This window comes from Astatotilapia calliptera, chromosome 16, assembly GCF_964374335.1.
Source record: "Astatotilapia calliptera chromosome 16, fAstCal68.1, whole genome shotgun sequence".
Classification (NCBI taxonomy): domain Eukaryota; kingdom Metazoa; phylum Chordata; class Actinopteri; order Cichliformes; family Cichlidae; genus Astatotilapia; species Astatotilapia calliptera.
In genome coordinates, this window is record NC_137437.1 from 19,186,330 (window position 1) to 19,206,530 (window position 20,201).

Here is a 20,201-nt window from a genome sequence, read left to right on the forward strand (position 1 = left end):
GCATGTTGTCGGACTGTTTAAAAAAATGGTTGCTGATGCTCATCCCAGACTTACAGATAGTTAATATCCGTGTTATAGCTAGTGTAAAATCAGCGAACTGGCGTGCTAGCACTCCCTGGTAAAACCTCACTTCAAGCTGCCATCTTGAAAACCCCAGTTTGAAATGTTGACTGAAATTCAGAAAAACTCTTCATTTGGATTGGGGAGTTCTGCTACACTTCAATCAAAGTACCTTTTATTCATTTATTTTTAAATGGGGGCCTGCATTGGAGATTGGTGGTAGAACTATCTCTGACTTGTTTAAGAGTGTGTAAAGCTGCTCCACGCCTGTTGGTGTCATGGCTAACGGATACATCCAAGCGCAGACAGCATTCTGGCAATCAAAAGGGTGACAATTTATTGACACAAAGTGAAACCACAGTGATACGTATATACAGTGAAAGGGGTAGTGGTCCAGGGCTCCAGGGGATGGAAGGGAGGAAATCCACGCTCACTTTTCACACAGTCCAATTTACGCCACTCCTCTTCTCTCGCACAGTCACTTGTCCTCACCCACTCTTGCTCCGATTCCCACTTATGCTGACACGCTCAGGGATCAGACAAGATGGCACCGAGTATGGCAGCCTCGTCGCGAGCTCCCCCAAGCAACGGCTTTCTTCTGTGTTTAATTTTACTTTTCCTTTATTTTTTCACGAGCAGCACTTGTCTCCTTGTGTACGACCGACAAACCTTACTGGACATAAAAGACGGTCTTTCTTATAACTTTCCGGAGTTCAAGTTTTGCAACACGGACGCTCCGTTTGCAGACCCCCCATTCATTTCACCTGAGACGCCTTTGTTCTCTGGCCCTGGAGGCCGCAAACGCCGACGCAGAGGGAGAAGATCTGGCGTTCTGGTTCGACTGAGACGGCGCACTTACAGACCACCGTTACCCAGTTTATTACTGGCTAATGTGCAGTCTCTGGAGAACAAGCTGTGCGAGCTTCGGGCACGGATCTCATTCCAGCGAGAGATGCGGGACTGCTGCGTGATCTGCCTCACAGAAACCTGGCTATCGGACAAAGTACCGGACTCCGCAATACAACTACCGGGGTTCTCCGTGCACCGCGCGGACAGGTCACAGGATCTTACTGGGAAAAGCAGAGGCGGTGGTTTATGTTTCATGATCAACAACAGCTGGTGTGATTATGCGAACGTGCACCCGGTCAAATCCTTCTGCTCACCGGACCTTGAGTACCTGATGATTAAGTGCCGGCCATTCTGGCTACCGAGGGAATTTACAGCAGTGATTATTACGGCTGTTTACATTCCCCCACAAGCCGACACTGACCGTGCACTCAGGGAACTGTACAGCGCGATCAGCAGTGAGGAAACCGCACACCCAGAGGCAGCGTTTATCACAGCCGGAGACTTTAATAAGGGAAACCTGAAGAAAGTCTCACCAAAACTCCATCAACACATCCTTTTTAACACACGTGGAAACCGGCTACTCGACCACTGTTACACCTCTTTCCGGGATGCGTAGAAAGCCCTCCCCCGCGCCCCATTCGGCCAATCAGATCACTGCTCCATCCTGCTCCTGCCCGCCTACAGGCAGAAGCTGAAACAGGAAGCTCCAACCCGGAGGGCGGTGCACTGTTGGACGGACCAATCGGAGTCTGCGCTGCGGGACTGTTTTGATCACGCGGACTGGGAAATGTTTCACGTGGCCGCCAGAGACATTGATGAGTACACAGACTCAGTCTGTGGATTTATCAGGAAATGCGTGGAAGATGTCGTCCCATCCAGAACAGTTAAATCCTTCCCAAATCAAAAACCCTGGATTAACGGAGATGTTCGCGCGGCACTGGCGGCACGGAACACCGCCTTTGCCTCCGCGAACACATCGGACTACAAACACGCACATTACCAACTCCGGAAGACGATCAAAGCAGCCAAACGTGAGTACAGGGACAGGGTGGAGCAACAGTTTGACAACCCTCGGAGTATGTGGCAGGGACTAAACACGATCACAGACTTTAGAGGGAAAACCAGCACACCGCAGACCACGGCCTCTCTGTGTGAGGATCTAAACGTATTCTACGCTAGATTCGACACAGCGAACACCATGAGACCGGACAGTGTGCGCACCGCGGATGACGTCAGTGCGCACACTGTGTCTGAGGAGGATGTGCGGAAGTGCTTCAGGAAGGTGAACGCGCGCAAAGCTACTGGTCCGGACGGGATTCCCGGCCGCGTCCTCAAGTCATGCGCGGCTCAGCTGGCTGGAGTGTTCACGCACATCTTCAACCTTTCCCTCTCTCTGTCTGTAGTCCCAGCCTGCTTCAAAATGGCCACCATCGTCCCTGTACCCAAATCCTCCACCATCTCCTCATTGAACGACTGGCGACCTGTAGCCCTGACCCCCATCGTAAGCAAATGCTTCGAGAAGCTGGTCAGGGACTTCATCTGCTCTGCACTACCCGACTCACTGGACCCTCTACAGTTTGCATACCGCCACAACAGGTCCACTGATGATGCCATAGCCCTGACACTACACACTGCCCTGTCACACCTGGAGAAGAGAGACACGTATGTGAGAATGCTGTTTGTAGATTACAGCTCAGCATTCAATACCATCGTTCCCTCGAAGCTGGACAGGAAACTGCAGGATCTAGGACTGAGCAGCTCCCTCTGCAGCTGGATCCTTAGCTTCCTGTCTGACAGACGCCAGGTGGTCAGACTGGGCAGCATCACCTCATCCCCCATCACACTGAACACTGGTGCTCCACAGGGGTGTGTACTGAGCCCTCTCCTGTACTCACTCTACACCTACGACTGCACAGCCACTAACAGCTCCAACATCATTGTGAAGTTTGCGGACGACACTACAGTGGTGGGTCTTATCACCAACGGTGATGAGACGGCTTACAGGGAGGAGGTCAGCGCCCTGACCCACTGGTGTCAAGACAACCATCTCACCCTCAACGTCGCAAAGACAAAGGAGTTGATAGTGGACTTCCGGAGGTGCAGAGAAGTACACACCCCCATCACCATCAACGGCGCTGCTGTGGAGAGAGTGAGCAGCTTCCGGTTCCTTGGAGTACATCTGACTGAGGATCTTACGTGGTCAGTACACACAAACAAAACAGTGAAGAAGGCGCAGCAGCGCCTCTTCTTTCTCAGGAGACTGAAAAGATTCGGCATGAGCCCCCGCATCCTCAGGACCTTCTATCACTGTGCCATTGAGAGCATCCTCACTGGATGCATCACCACCTGGTATGGCAACAGCACCGCCTACAACTGCAAAGCTCTCCAGAGAGTAGTGCGGTGCTCTGAACGGATAATTGGAGGTGAGCTTCCCTCCCTCCAAGACATCTACAGGAAGCGGTGCCTGAGGAAAGCGGGGAGGATCATCAAGGACTCCAGTCACCCCAGCCATAAACTGTTCAGACTGCTTCCATCAGGAAGGAGGTTCTGCAGCATCCGGTCCCGTACCAGCAGACTGAGAGACAGCTTCTTCCACCAGGCCATCAGACTGCTGAACACGTCATAGACACCTCAGCTTCACTACTGGAACTTTAACATTATGCACTCCATACTGTATATAAATGCCACTTGTTTTGCACATATTCAACTCTGTATATTTTATATATTTTATTATTATTATTATTATTATTTTTTTATTTTTTTTTTTTTACTATTTAATTTGTAAAAATGTGTATACACACACACACACACACACGTAGGAAAATATTTAGTATACACATCCAGAAATGCATACACTATTATATATTGTACATATATTTATTAGTTTCAGGTTGGCCATTCTTGTATTTTGCTCGTTTGTGTTGTTGTGTTTGCACATCTCTGCTGCTTGTGGGGCTCGCACACAAGAATTTCACTCGCATGTGCTGTGCCAGTGTGCCTGCACATGTGATGTGACAATAAAAGTGATTTGATTTGATTTGATCACAGGTAAGGGTCCACCACCAGTTCCAGGGAGATCTAAACAGAGACAGCTCGATTAGATTCAATACACCATTAAACACTGAGAGAGTCTTTTTAAAATAAGAGCTAAGAGCATGAACACGGGAGGTTCAACGTTCCAGCGCTGACTGCTCCGTGCCACAGCGTTAAATAGGGTAAAGCAGATCAGCGACAGGGCGAGACCCAGAGCAAGAGCCCACAATGAGCTCCGCCCAGGCAAGCAGGAGAGAGAGAGATAAAACAAAACAAACCTGTGGCAAACATGAGCCAGTCAGAGAGGCATGGGGACCATGACAGTTGGGTTTAATGAAGAGTAGAATTTTCGGATTATCACCAATTTTATAAACAGTACATTTGCATAATGACTAAAACTAGCACCACTGGCGAACAATAGGCTGTGAGTTCAGTTTCTTGATCATTAATATCCAAATTGTCATGATCATTGATCAACAACCACTGATCAAAGACCATTGATCAATGACAATTCATCAGTGGCGATGGGTACCATTCACAGAGAGTTGGGCTGCGCTTACAACATTGGTGAAAGATGAACCCTCAAGCCCCCTCCTCGATTCAGAGCTGGTCTTTCCCTTTTCATGTAAATGACCGCCTTGATTCCACATGTAAACCATGATTTTGCCCTGTCCAGGATGCGTATTGAAATAAATCAAAAGTGCTCCAAAATATAACTCTAGGATTTTATTAATGTTTTCCATTCATCCATGATAGTCATTATTCCTGCTTGATGGTAATGTTTAGGTTCACTGTCTATGTATGTAACTGTTTGTGAGGTCATGACAATTTACTTTGGTTGGCTTCGTTGCTGTGTTTAGCATTCTGCTGGTCATCTCATTATTTTATGTTCTTTTAATGTAACAAATTTCTGCATAATGTTCATATGCAGGGCCGTCCATATGTTTGTGGAGATCCACTCTTTAAGAGCATTTAGTTTAACACATGGTTGCTATTAATAATAAATGCTGCTTCATTTGGTGATTGAAATAACTTGGCCTTGATTTGTGGATGCTGCATGCCACACTTTCTTTATTTCCTGTTTCTTCTTTGTCTTAAGTTTGGGGGGTCAAGGACTAGAGAAGACCCAAGCTGGTTTTTGCCCTAATCTATTAAAAACTATTTGAGAAAGCTTTTTGGTGGGGATGTGTTATGGTCTTTGTCTCCTTTTTTTTAACTGCACTTTATACAGTAGACACAGTAATACTTAATGATCATATAGTTTCAAACTATTTATGAGAGTCCTTTGAAACTATGACATTAATAAAAACTAGAAACTGAGAGAATACAAGATGAAAATGTGTAACTGTTGTATATTTTTAGTGAATTCATTATATGATAGTTTATTAGTAAAAGTTACTTTTCATTTTTAAGTTTATATTGTATTGCTATAGTCAGCTCAAAAAAGGGTTAAGTACCTTAACCCTTAAAGTCCTGGAGGTCTTTGTAGCACTGCCAGGGCACAGTCATAAAAAGTTGTTAAATATAGTAGACTATAAGTTCTAATTTCCTTTTTTTCTTGTTCCATAAATCGTTGGGTTGCAGGCTAATACTTTTAAGAAACAGTTTAAAAAGTGTCAGTGTTTACTAACTCGTTTATTGTCTTTTTTCGTTCTGTCTCTGGCCCAGCCATAAACCAAGGAGAACTTCTGTATTTGTAAATTGTCTTTAGAAGCCAGGGTCTTTCGCTTTTACCGTAAAGATTTGACACTTATATGTTTGGGAAACGTTAAAAAAAAAGGAGGAAAATCCACATAATTAACTGCTACAAATAAGAGATACAAGTAAATACAGATTTTTTAAAAAGATAAAATCTTAATGTCAAAATTACGGTTTACATTCTAGTTGATATACTTTTTACCTCAAAAATAAGGTGACTAGTGTACGTCCATAAGAACCACCGACCAACGCAAGCGCGCACGCACACACGCGCGCACACTGACTGTGCTTGTGCTGCCGTGGCTGCTCTCTGTTGAACCAACAGATGTGGGCGGGGTTTTCCATATAATTCAGCCAATCACGATCACCCACGACCGGTCGGTTGCGTATGCTGGTCTACAGTGGCTGGGAAAAAGAGAAGAAATGTAGCCATCCGCCAACACATGGGATTGTAGCGAAATAAGGGGAGAACTGGTTGAAACAGTGACAGCTGAAGTCTGCGGGACGTGTCCAGAGAGAGAGAACTTTAACCATGGTTTCCATCGACCATGTGGCTCACAAAATACTGACGTACTTCCCATATGTTCTTGTTTTGATTGATATTAGGTTTCAAGGTAAGACGTTTGCTAGGTGTACTTTACATTTATAGCTGGTGAATGCTACCACTAACTTGAACTCGGGTTAAAGTTCAGACAACTTTATTACATGGGTAATGTCACTGACAGCATTAGCTTGTGAAATCGCTAATATTATTAGCTGACGTTAAGCTAGCTAGTCACTGGGTCAATTTTATTACTTAAAGCTAGCTGGTTTGAGCCTAAAGAATAAAAGATGATAGATAAAACTGCTTCTTTGATTATGCTTGCTCGTGAACGTCTTCAAGCTTGTAAGAAACCCAGGTACTTGTGAAAGTCTTTACCAATTACTGTGGGGAAAGCTGTTGCCGTTGCTCTTGTTATTGATGTGATTTACATTTTTGGGCGGGTCATATACAGGAATATTTAAATAAAATCTGATTATTGCATTACTTGAATGAGTAAAAATATGCTCAGTGTTGTTTTGTTGCACTATGATTTGTTCTATTTGTTTTTTAAGGAGGGAAATGTGGCAAGGATGGGAGTGTGGACAATCACATGGAGATGGGGAAGAAACTTCTTGCTGCTGGCCAGCTAGCTGATGCCCTCTCTCATTTCCATGCAGCTGTGGGTGAGTGTCAGAGACATGCTAACGACACCAAAAAAATGCCTTGGATTTTCCCAAAAGGTTTCTTCTAAAGTGACAGTTTCATTGGCATTTTACAGATATAGATCCCCAAAACTACATGGCATACTACAGAAGAGCTACAGTGTTTTTAGCAATGGGGAAGTCAAAATCAGCATTGCCTGATTTAAGCAGAGTCATTGAACTTAAACCGGACTTCACATCTGTAAGTTGTTGTCTTTACTGTTTGTCTAATGTGTATTTCTTCAGAAATGTTTTTTAACAGATGTAAATTTAAAATGTACATTTGACAGAAAATAGAATTTCAAAGCAATACTTCGTGTCATACTGCAGACTAACCTTTAAGGCAGAACTCTGTGATAAATCTATGCAAATAATTAGATAAAGCATGCAAACATCTGGCAACATTATCTTTTTATTTCGGCTGCGGGCCCAGGCGTGCTGGGAAATCAGTCGGTTCTGGAAGCTGTGTTGATAACTCTTTATTTTACATGCGAAACAAATTCTTGATGTGTCTCACTCAACAGGCACGGCTTCAGAGAGGAAATCTTCTTCTGAAGCAGGGAAAGCTGGATGAAGCGGAGAGTGACTTCAAGAAGGTGGTAAGTAAAGCAATACCCCCTTTTAAAGCAAAACTATGCTGGGGCAGACACTTGTGAGAGAAACAACAGTTCACCAGGAGGTGTCAGTGTTGATCTATGGCCGTAGTAACGTTGCAGTAGTCTTTTTTTTTTTTTTTTTTTTCTTCAGAATGATAAATATAAGTACAAAGACGTGTATTCATGGTTGTCTATACAGTGTCCTCCTTGTGGTGGATTTCAAGATAACAGATTAAAAAGCACTGTGAAGGGTGTGTTTGAAGAGATAAATGCCACTGAATGAAACTTAATTTTCCTCTACAGAACATAGAACATGAGCTAGTATTGTAGTAGTAGTATTATAGTATTGTATAACACTTATAACACTACAGTGAGGAACAACAGTGTGAGATTTTTGGATAATGACAGGGTAAATGCACTTTACAAAACACATGGTTCTTCGCAGTGAAACACCAGGGAAGTTGAAAGCCTTAAAAGAACAGGAAAGGGGGGTCATGTATATTTGAGTTTACTTACTAGATGTAAATAATGGGGAACGCTCATTTGAGCATTCTCGCACCATTTTAGAGGCTTGAATTTGTAAATGCATGTCCAATTAGAATCACATACTGCCACCTAAAATCATACAGTAAATGGCCTTGCCATGTCTGTGAATAAGTCTTAGGTTCCAATCGGGCTGTACAATATGAAGAATAATAGGATCAGATGGATGATATTAAAACATCCATCTTTTTCACATTACACTCGTTTTATACATGGATATGGTTTGGTTATGAAAAGTCTGACACGGAGCACAGAACTGGTCCCCAACACAGACACAACAAACCTTTTCTACCGGAGTATAGAAAGAGTTTACGAGAAGCAAAAAAGAGCCCCCAGGTGCTCAAAACAAACCTTACACTTAAAGGTTAGAACAGGCTTTTCCCTGCAGTGTGCCATGTAATAAAGACAAGTCAAAGTCACAACACTCGACTGCAGGTACACGACACCCAGCTATAAACACTTCACACAAGTCGAGTTGCCTGAGATTCACAGAATTTACAGAAAATGCACTATTTTGCGATTATATATCATTATCGGGATGAGAAATGTCTTCGGATAAGAGATTTTGGTCATATCGCACAGCCCTAAGTTCCAGGGACTTGGATGAACAGTTCACATGGTGTCACTTTGACCTTAAAGTATGCAGGTCATAGGCTCGTTTTTGGTCACCTGTCCACACTTCCCTGAAACCACCACCAGCAAGCTCTGAACTTCAAGTTGAAGCTTAATGATTAGTCCCATAATCATTCTTATGTTCTTATGTATGCTACACTGAATGATCACAGCCTTGGAATACTTTTAATAGTCTATTTCTGGAATTGCCTAAAGTATGGAAAAGTATTTAATTTTAAGCTGAGATTCATCCTCCATCAAGAGTGCAAAGAGTTCTTTTGCCTCCAGGGGGAAAGATTACATCTGAGCTTCTGCAGTCTATTTTTTTATTTTTTGTGGACTTCGTTTTGATGGTATACTGTTGAGGGAACGGGCCAGAGGTGCAGGCTGTTCTGCTGCTTCAGCAGTCCACAACATTGGCCTGGTGTAATGTGTCACATTTATGCTCTTCCCTTAGCTGAGCTAGCAGGAACCATTTAAAGAGTAGATAGGTCTATTTGTAAGAGTTGTGCCATTAGCTGAGATGGCTCTTGTGAGTATGATGACCTCTGCAACGAGATTCATTATAACGTTATCTGTGCAGGGACTGGCAAGCACTGCAGTGATAAGTAATATTTTCGGGAGGCAGAAGATGGCACAGAAATCTCAAATTGGAATACATCTATGAGAGATGGAATCACATTTTCTTTAGCTACATTAGTACTTAGCGTAATGCCTTGAAATCTTCTAGCTGAAGTCCAACCCCAGCGACAAAGAAGAGAAGGAGGCCCAGAGCCAGCTGACAAAATCAGATGAAATTCAGCGCCTGGTGGCTCAGTCACGCCGGAGCTTCGACGACAAGGATTATGTGACAGCTGCTGCACAGCTTGACACCGTCATCGAGGTGAGAGACATTCCTTGCCAGTATTGACTGATTTTCCCACAAGCATAGGATTTTCTGCATTATCATCGATACAGAGAGTACAGAGCATTTGCGTATCACCTGAAGTCTGTAAGCGTTATTGTCCGACTGTTGCAGACGTGCATTTGGGATGTGACCTCTCGTGAGATGCGAGCAGAGTGTTTCATTCAGATGGGAGAGATGGGGAAAGCTATCAGCGACCTTAAAGCTGCATCCAAGTTAAAGAATGACAATACCCAGGCTTTCTACAAGCTGAGCACCATCTACTATAATCTTGGAGACCATGAGATGTCCCTCAGGTAAGGACTCGCAGACTGTTTGCTTTCAAGAAGCTCCCTGCTGCTGTTTACACTGTGGCAATGCCACAATAAGGCAGCATGTCACTATGGTTGATACTCTACTAATCACAAAGCTTTTATTCTAAATTAAAAAAAATAGCAGGAACATTTCTGATAATGATTTAATCTTAGTTATTTTTTCTTAAAAAATATATTGGATTTACACTTCATCAGAGTGCAGTATAGTGGGTAGCTCATTCATAGACTGTGCCTCATAAGAATAAAAAAAAAAAAGGGTAAACAGGATTTTAAATTTTGCTATTATCTTAAAAGGGTTGTCTTTTTGTACAGCCATGCACTTTTGCCCACTCTCTGGAAGTCTAATTTTCACCACTTTCAGTAATATGCATGAGTGAAGTGTGCTAGATTTCCTCCTCTGTGTCAGAAAAGGCAACACTTTAGCTTGAATGTAAGTTTTGAGGAGGAAATGGAGTCAAGAGGCCAAAATAGCTGAGTAGTACTGCAACGGTTCATGTGGCCCAAAAAAAAACCCCCAGAACTTGTGCTTATTTAAGGTGCTGTGAGTGGGCGCACAGTGAAGGCTCTAATGTTTAAGTCGACTGTCTGCAGAAGTTTGCATTCAGTGGTAAAATTGCAAAACAAGAAATGAACCAAACATAGTGGTACAGAGAGCAGCGTATGGCTTCACAAAGGCATAGCCTTCATGGATTTCAAAACACAACTGAAATTAATATTGGAAATTTTTGTGTAGATACTTTTATATTTTATAAAATGGCATCTTTCTATTCTGATGAATGTCATGACGAATGCATTTCCACCCTCAACATTACAAATGCGTGTATGATGATGATGATGTGGACTGCTGTTTCAGTGACTGGCCTTCTCATTGCTATTATTATTATCATCATTAGAAAGACTGTAGCCATAAATGACATAAGTAAGTTACTAACAGTGTAGGGACTAATGCGCTATTAAGTAACGCGTTACAGTTACTACGTTATTTTTGTGTGGTAACGAGCACAGTAACTAGTTATTATGCGAAAGCCAGGAACACGTTAGTCGTTACTGGGATTTAGATCGGGTCGTCATTGGTTACTTCGTGTGGTGGCTATCACGGAGCTTCCGCAGATTCAGTAACATTAGCAAGTGGTGGAGGACAGCAGGTGGATGAGGGAAAGGGGAGGCAAAAGGAGAGACCCGAAGTGGCCGCCAGTCCGAGTGTCAGGTGAACTGAACTTCAGGTAAGAAGTTATGACCTGCAGTCCATCTGGGTCAGATATAAACCAAGTTTAGGTGGAGTTTATTTTCGTTATGCTGACTTTTCCGTACTGCGTACTAGCTAGCATGACGGAGTTTCTATACAGCTGGGTGGGTGCTATGATGTTACTGAAGTTGAACTTTATTTTGTTCATAAGGTTAATTATTAGAGTTGCCAACCGTCCCCTAAAAAAAACGGAATCGTCTCGTATTCAGAGAAAATATTACGCGTTTCGTATTGAGGTGAAAAGTTTGTCCCGGACTTATGCTACAATGAAAAAGACACAAAGCTGGATTTATTCTGTGTCTTTGCTGCACAGCTGCCTCTTCTCTCATTCTCCCCCCTCCCTCAGCTGATCTGCTTTTCTCTCTTGTTTGTTTATCGCCCACTTCACGACAGAAAGAGGAAACCGCCGGATGTCGCGCTAAACAACAGCAGCACGTTTAAGCTTGATCCGCTGTTGTTAGAATTTATTTAAAATTAATTTCTAGTATCAGCTGATGTTTGCTGGAGCCACAGCTGTAAAGCAACACATTAAAAAGAGAATTCTGAGTAAAACCAAAGTTACTTTCCCTAGTAACTAGTTACTTTGAAAGTAACGAGTAACTTGAAGTAACTGAGTTACTTTTGATAGAAGTAACTAAGTTACTAATTTAAAGTAACTTGCCCAACACTGGTTACTAATGATCATGCATTTGTACATTAGGGTTTATTTACTGTAAATCTGGTGTGTTATTGTCATTCTGTTCATGTCGTCACCATTGAAAGTTAGCCTTTTCAGCCTCACCTTTCCTCTGTCCTATGATCTCCAGTGAGGTGCGTGAGTGCTTGAAGTTGGATCCTGATCACAAGCAGTGTTACAGCCATTACAAGCAAGTGAAGAAGCTCAACAAACAGATCCAAGCTGCTGAGGAATACATCCAAGAACAAAGGTGTGTTTGTATGTTCATGAAAACATTTTTATGAGCACGAGTTTAAATTGAATCCTCAGGAATAATGTCGTTTTGGTCCACCTTTAGAGTGCTGGTTTAAGTGGTAAGAGTAAAGTGGTACGGCTAACAGCATATCAGTGAGTGTCCTCACAAAGATAGAAATGTGTCAGGAAAGTCTTCATCTCTGTAAATATAAAATAATATCCCATCTGAATACCGGGGATTGCATCAGCTGTACAATGACGGCTCTCTTATCCTCAGGCTCCCCCACTTCTCTGGTTTTACAAAGAGGCGTGCAAATCCCATCTTAACGTGAATGGATGTCACATCATGTTTGACATATATAAGGTTTCATATTTACAAGACTTAAAAGAGAAATTAACGATGGTGTGGTGTTTGTGGGTGCAGTGATCCATGTTGCAATCCCCTGTTTTGCCAGCGTCACATAATCGCCTCCCGCTTCCTTTAGGTATGAAGACGCAGTGAGCAAGTACGAGGCGGTGATAACCACCGAGCCCAATGTGCAACATTTCTTGCTTCTTGCCAAGGAGCGAATCTGCCATGCGCTAACACAGGTAAGCCCCTTTACTGCTGCAAAAGGATGTGTTAGGCCGCTGTGCTTCTATTAAAGGATCTATCCAAGCTTCGTTTTTTCTTTGTTATGACCAGGCCCAGCAGGCTAGCAGAGCAATCTCAGTCTGTAGTGAAGTCCTAAAGTCCAATCCTGCGAATGTTAATGTGCTGAAGGACAGAGCTGAGGCCTATCTCCAAGATGAACAGTATGAGGAAGGTAAGCCCGACATATGTAGCTGCATCAAGGTCCTTCAAGATCGAGGGTGGGTAACATTTTGTCTGCTGGCTGGACTGACTTGGGAACAATAAGCAAACAGGAACACATCAGCTGAATAGAATCCCTGCATCAGTGAATAAAAACAAAATGGTACAAATATATATGCACTTTATAAAGTCATAGATTATAATTGTTACTCACTTGCACTTCACCAAATGAAGAAATTCTAGATTAATATTTACCATTTATATTCATATGTAACGTTTCCCATGCATTGACGTCACAATAGTTGGCTATAGTTTTAGACTTTCATTTTCCAAAGTCTGATACAAAAAGAAATTGATTTATTAGTGGCCAGTTCCCTTGCTCTTGTTTTGAAAGTTCAGTTCCTGCTAACCGGATAGCATAAGGAGGTCTCACCACTCAGCAAGCACCTTGGTAATGCTTGTGCACGGTTACTCGCACACTTGAGCCACATTCTCTTTATCTCAGAAATCGGAGGTCATCGGAAAAAGAAGTGTTTTGTCGGATACCTGAAAAGTTGAACACAATGCTTGTTTATTGGTGCTTAAAAACGCTGCAGTGTTATTAGCTCTCTCTATGGATTGTTTAGAGAGTCATAAATGCACAACAGCAGCAGCGTAGATTACAAGTAGCCGTTTAGTGCTGCTGATGTCTTTGTAGCACTAGTTGCCTTGTGGGTTCTCCTCAGTAAGCAGAGAGAGGAGAAACTTGAATTGCTCACATACACACAGTTCGTTATTGTAATTAGTACAGGGGGGGAAAAATGCTTGCTTTGCTGAGTTGCCCTACTTCAGAGCGCCGTCTGCCTCTCGTACTCGGCCACTGTGCAGCCGCTTGCTGTGCTCCACGGCGCACACTCTCCTCTGACCCCACTCCTCCTATACAGGGAGAGAGGTTAATTAGCAGATGCATGCAGGTGTACCACTCTCTCCCAGCTGGCACTGCTCCCTAAACACTTCTTCCTACAGCTGATCCAGCAAAACAAACCCCACCGCCACAGTCTTGCATTGCAAAGTCAGGGTCTGTGTTGCTGATCCAACTTTCCTAATGGGAAATCCAACTTTAGGAGGCATTCCAGCTAAAGGTTTCCCACTCAAAATGGAGCGTGGCATTATTTTGAAGCTTGTGTGCAGATGGCCTGTTTGTCTTCAGTTCAGTTTGGGTGTTTGTTTTATGTCTGTCCTGCTTTTGAGCGCACTCAGCAATGTTTGGATGGAATTTCTTTACATTTGGCAAAAACAATCACTCAAAGATTAAGTCATCAGAATCTAGAGGTTAAAGGTCAGGGATACTATGACTTCACAAAATGCCTTTTTTGGCAATGCCTCACACAGACTATCATAAGACTGTCACGTTAATCTACAAGAATAACATGGTGAACTGTAAACTGGACAGAAGTCAGCTTCACTGAGTCTCGACAGACATGTGTGCAAACTGCAACTTTACATCTGCAAAGTGGTAATTACAGATCAGCTTCACAAAAGCTGTTACACTTCCAATCTTGGAGCCTGCAGCGCTGTAGATGCTGAAATTCAATTGAAGTTTTTGTGATGAGAACACAACGATTAGTCTTACTGACTTTATTGGGTGCAACCTGAAACTCAAATGCCCTTCAGCATAGCAGCTCTGCCTCATAATGAAGCTTATAATGACCAACTGAACTACATGTTTGCTGCTGAGTCTGAAGTTATTTGTTTTATACCTTAGAAATTTTTTCTCACTTTAAATTTAAGAACTGAGCAGGAAAAATGTTTGAAAAGCACATTAATGTATTTCAGATGAACTTGTGCAAAATGCAACCTCAATAATAAATGGTAAGTTAAATTAACGCCTTTATGACTGCAAATTTTAAAGTGGGTGAGGTCTGGACTTTTAATGGGCCATATTTCTATAGTGGTTTGGTTCTTTTCTAGTTGTGAACTTTAACATTTAACATGCTAACTGAGGCCTGCATAGTCTGAGATGGCGCTCTTGGGGTGTTTTGCAGTATTTTTGAGTGTTGCACAGTCTGACCTTGAGGTGAATTGGCTGGGATGTTCACTCGTAGGAAGATTGGCAGCTGTCTCGAATGTTTTCCGCTTGTGAATAATCTTTCTCACTGCATGCAGAATGGTGCACTTACCATTACCCTCCTCAGATTGATGGGCAACAACGGTTGCTTGTCTAAGATCACTGATGATTTCTTCCCTCCTTGGCATTGTGTTGGCGCACACACCAGAATGCTCCAGACCGGGAGACCTGGGTGATCGTGGCTCAAAGAGTTGGCAGTTTGTCTTGTAATCGGAAGGTTGCCGGTTCGAGCCCCAGCTCGGACAGTCTCGGTCGTTGTGTCCGTGGGCAAGACACTTCACCTACCGCCTACTGGTGATGGCCAGAGGGGCCGATGGCGCGATATGGCAGCCTCGCTTCTGTCAGTCTGCCCCAGGGCAGCTGTGGCTACAACTGTAGCTGCCTCCACCAGTGTGTGAGAGTGAATGAATAGTGGAATTGTACAGTGCTTTGAGGGCCCCGAAAAGCTCTATATAAATGCAATCCATTATTATTATTACTGCCAACACTCCTTCTTTTATGGAGGCGTTCACATTCGTTGCGGATCAGTTAATCGCGTGCATTTGATTATCAGCTCCTGACTGCTGTTTAACCTGTGAGTTTGTCTGAAAGCAGCACAGGTGTGCTTTTTGCACTTGACTGTAATTACCCAAACTCTTGTGCACTATCTGTAACTGTTGTCATGCTAGGAGCCCAACACAAGGGGTCCTTGTAACACAACACAGTATGCAGAGTGAAACAAAGTTAGGCGTCAGTGAAACCTCTTTTAAGCAGCTTCCTTCAGATCTCATAACTGTACATAGAAACGTATGTAGAGTACATCCTGCAAATTAATTTTTGCATGTAAACCAAAAATATTGTTTTTCAGACAGAAGAGAGATTCTAACATCTAATTACCTTCTGCCTCATTCGATACAATCTGTCTGTTAATTACCAAATGCCTTCTATTTTTGAATTTAGATAAGCACAGTGCAGGTTACATGTGTGGCTAAATATAAGAATCTTCATTTTGAATTTGGTTGAAGCATACAGCTAACAGATCTCAAGCCAGAGAAGACAAACGTCACCAACCCTGAGAGCACTTTATTACATACAGCATGATTAGAATTAAATGTGGAGCCGAGTGTTGGAGGTAAATATAACCTGCGAGATGTAGACCTGCCCAGCACTGCTGGCAGAGCAAGTGTGCAAAATTACTTGTTTTTCAAACATGAAGCTTCAATGGCAGTGGCAGAAAGTGCACGCACACACACACACACACACTCAGCTCTTACTATCCTTAACGCTTTACTGACAGAAGGTGGGATTAGGCTGAAACAACGGTCTCCCCATCTCTTGTCAAATTGCAGAAATGATGGCAGATGGTGAAATCTGCAGGAATAGTCTCCCACTAATCATTTTACCTGTCACCTGATGTTCAGCTACTGCTGTGCAACAGACCAGTGCATATTTTTATCAAAATTCCTGCCTACACTATGTGTATCTGTCAATTAAATTTAAAATGTAATGAAAACCATCACACCCATCTCAACATGTTTTTATACAGACGGATATTGTAATAGCCAAACCTTTGGTGCTGTAGGACTCGAGCTGGGTAGTGTTAGCTTGAAGGTATATTAAATAATGACAAACAGTGTAACCAGTGACTATATTCAGCAGCACAAATGTACAGACACATTTTGAATGTTTGGACAATCATTAGGGGACTTAAAGCAATACTTGAAGCAGATGATATAATTTTGAAACATATTGGCTTTATGAGTACACGATTAGTTGAGACAATGCAAATTTCTTGGTCTCTGCAGCATTTGAAGATCAAATGATTCATGTACTGGGCTGTGGTGCAGCCCCTCTGTTTAAATTCTATGAGATTGGATATTTTAGCTCCTCTCCATTTAAGGTAATTTTTTTTTTCTAAATCTGATTGGCTTACCTTTACAAACAGAAGGTTTGAACAGCAGGTGGGTGAAACTGCTCACAGCTAGAGCCCTGTGTCTGAGCTCCTGTGTGCTTCTGTGTTCATTGTGGCAAGTGATAAAAATACCAAATTGGCACAGACAGTTGAAGAAACATCAGGAGCACTTTGCTGTTGGAGAGCAAAATGTTGCAACTCTCGCTTTAGTAGATTTTTAGTGATGGAGAACGATGCATTTGCAAAATCGCTGGGTAAATTGTGTTTCTACTCTGCAGTATTAAATATTAGTTGTATCTCAGCTTTAAACTCAGATGTCAGAAACAAAGGTCAACATATGCATAAAGAAAATGTTAGCTACAAAAAAAATAAAGATAAATTAAACCTCTGTGCTTAAATTAGACTGTATAACCGGCAACACCCATATTGATATTATTATTGAAGGCTTGCATCTACTAAGCCTTTATTTCAACTCTTACAATAAAACACACCCATGTATCCATCCAATTAAACCCACAGTAACTGCTGCCATCAGTCCAGGCAGGTCAGCCTGACAGTAATAATATTCTTCTCAAAGATCCCAGCATCACCCCAGCAGGTGATGCTGGCTGGACTAAGTCTGTGTGTGTTGTAATCACCATGGCATAAACACATCAGCAGGTAGTGAAGCCAGACCTTGTGTGGGATTTTTACCTGTTAAAAAACACGGGTGTTAATTCACCACAGAGGGTAAACAAGCCTCAAAGCAACCAAACGTGTGCACACAAACAGCCTTAATATGAAAGTTTATTCAAGGACACTAGTGACGTAATATCACAAAGTGGATATTTGTGGATCCCGTGCTTCACTACTGATAACAATCATTTGTTACGTTTCTTTAAGCGTCTGCTGTGAATTTAAGCTATTTTAATTTAATTGCCACTACCATGGTTCTTCGGTTTCAGATACACGGCAACCATTGCTCTGACAGCTGGATAGTTTCTGAAATTTTAATTGCCATACCTTGTGTAGGTATTTTTATTTATTTTAAAATGTGTCTGTACTAAAGAAATCAATTCTCCAGCAAGTAAGGTGTGTTTAAATCGGCGCAGGTGATGCCGCTCTTCACCGTTCAGAGAGTAATGCTTTTTCTCTGAGAAGTCTATTCTCATTTGTAGAGGTCGATACTGATTTTTACAGAAATTTGTGACAATATAGCATCGACAGCTTGAGCAGGAGACATCATAGATTCGAAGCAGTTTCAGTTTTAGCTATATAGTGGTAAAGTACAACAACAGTCAGCTCAATGCACTTTACATTGTAAGGTAAAACCCGACAATAATAAAGAGAAAACCCCAGCAATCAAACAACACCCTATGAGCACCCACTTGGCGACAGCAGGAAGAAGAAAAAAAAAAAGTAATGTAAAGTAATGTACAAAATTTTCTTATATTAAGAAACCCCCAAAATCGGGCTCAGGGAGGGAACGCTGTCTGCCACGACTGGCTGGGGGTGATGAGAAGAAGACAGGATAAAAGACATGGACGATTAAATGGAGAGTGGTGTATAAACACCATATAGTGAGTGAAGAAGAAAAACTCACTGCATCATGGGAAGCCCCCAGAATCCAAATGATCCAAAATCATCTGCATATTAACCCATATTTAGCCACAAAGTTTCTTGTATTTGAATGAATGAACTCTTACATAAGGGCAGGGGAGGAGCAGGAAGCTGGATATACTGTAGATTGGTGTTAGAGCAGTTACATCAAAGATGTGTTTTTTCAGTTAAGGTATTGTTTACATCACATTATTAGTTTTCAGTGAATAAATAATACTAATTTCATTGTACTCCTTTTTTTTGTCCTCTTCAGCTGTTAAAGATTACGAGACTGCTGCAAAACACAGCGAGGGGGACCGTCACATCAAAGAAGGTCTGGAAAGAGCACAGCGGCTACTCAAACAGTCTCAGAAGAGGGATTATTATAAGATCCTTGGAGTGAAGAGGTGGGAATCGGTCAATGGATTTGGGAATTTTTGCAGATCAAGTTCAGCAAGAAAATGTAACACATTATTGCCAATCAGTTGGTGGAGAATTTAAACTTAAAAAGTAGTTTTCTTATGAAAGACCGCTGGTTTGCTTTTAGGTTGCTTTTTTATCAGGCCAAAACATCACTGCTCTTGAATATTTCATCACTGATGCCTTTTGAACATTTTTGAGTTTAAAAGGTCTACTGATAATCTGAGATGGAATACAAATTTACAGCCACGGAGGCATTTGTATTACACTGGGGCTAGAAAACTAACTCTGACACTTGGATGAGTATTTTTAGGTCTGGCTTAGGTCAAAATGAGAAAAGAAAAGCTGTTCTTATCTTTGACAAATGTGCTGATAATGCTGTCGCCGTGGTCACAGAACTGCCCAGAAAAAGGAGATTATCAGAGCCTACAGGAAACTGGCACAACAGTGGCACCCGGACAACTTCCAGGATCCGGAGGAAAAGAAGAAGGCAGAGAAGAAGTTCATAGACATCGCTCAGGCTAAGGAGGTTCTCACTGATCCAGGTAGTGTGTGTGTGTGTGTGTGTGTGTGGGTGTGTGGAAAGTTGTTAATGCAAGCCTAAATCACTTCAAGAGTTGCTGTACCATTTACCATTACCCTTTAGATTGTTCTCTACAGCTCTAACACTAATGGTTTTAGAAAAAGAGACACTGATTTCTAATTCAAGTGTGTGACAAGAATCTTCACGTTTTCCTAGAGATGAGAACCAAGTTTGACCACGGAGAAGACCCCATGGATCCAGAGAGCCAGCAGGGGCACCATCATCATCACTTCCACGGCTTTCAGGGTTTCAATCCGTTTGGCTCCGGGCCCTTTAACTTCAAATTCAACTTCAACTGAGGCGGCTTACTCTTCAGCACAGCTGGAGTGAATATTTGTACTTTCCTCCCTATTTAAAAGGGAGATCACTGGCATAAAAAGACTGTTCACAAGTATCATAAAAATGTGGAGCATAAGGTGACTTGATTCAGTGAGTCCAATTAATTAAAAATGCATCTTTGCTGTGGGAATCAAAACTTTGGGGGAAAAGGTCTCCTACTCTGCTAACAAATATCAGACTTGAAGCGGCTTTTATCTATCAGATCTTACTCTTGTATCCTCTCCACAAATTGTACAATCACTTCATATCCATTCGTAGGAATGTATTTGTACAGAGGTACAGTATTATTTTTGTATGAATGGAGGGTTTTTTGAACTGTAAATAAAGAGCTATTTATGTACATTAAATTGAATCGAGAGCATTTTTTAACCGACATCGACAGAGACTAAAGGGTAATAATTGTGACTCCTTAAATTCACGCTGAAAGTGTATATATTGAAGAACAGACCAAGAAAATCTCCTCAAATACATCTTTTGGACCATGAATCATTAACTGACCTC

General features: G+C 42.2%; 1 protein-coding gene across 1 annotated transcript; it reads left to right on the top strand.

The window, feature by feature from the left end:
- Window positions 1-5,997: 5,997 nt before the first annotated feature.
- Window positions 5,998-20,047, top strand: dnajc3a (DnaJ (Hsp40) homolog, subfamily C, member 3a). The gene is made up of 12 exons (XM_080291001.1): window positions 5,998-6,254; window positions 6,736-6,846; window positions 6,942-7,066; window positions 7,389-7,463; window positions 9,346-9,498; window positions 9,634-9,815; window positions 11,886-12,005; window positions 12,475-12,580; window positions 12,675-12,795; window positions 18,633-18,765; window positions 19,175-19,323; window positions 19,518-20,047. Exons 1-12 carry the CDS (start codon window positions 6,173-6,175, stop codon window positions 19,658-19,660), a joined length of 1,500 nt encoding a protein of 499 aa, XP_080147127.1. The 5' UTR covers window positions 5,998-6,172; the 3' UTR covers window positions 19,661-20,047.
- Window positions 20,048-20,201: the final 154 nt, after the last annotated feature.

Excerpts from the sequence above, each read along its gene's own strand:
- dnajc3a (XM_080291001.1), top strand. The coding sequence starts at position 6,173 with ATGGTTTCCATCGACCATGTGGCTCACAAAATACTGACGTACTTCCCA. Across the intron at positions 6,255-6,735 it reads GATTGATATTAGGTTTCAAG|GAGGGAAATGTGGCAAGGAT; the intron begins GTAAGACGTTTG and ends TTGTTTTTTAAG. Across the intron at positions 18,766-19,174 it reads AAGATCCTTGGAGTGAAGAG|AACTGCCCAGAAAAAGGAGA; the intron begins GTGGGAATCGGT and ends CCGTGGTCACAG.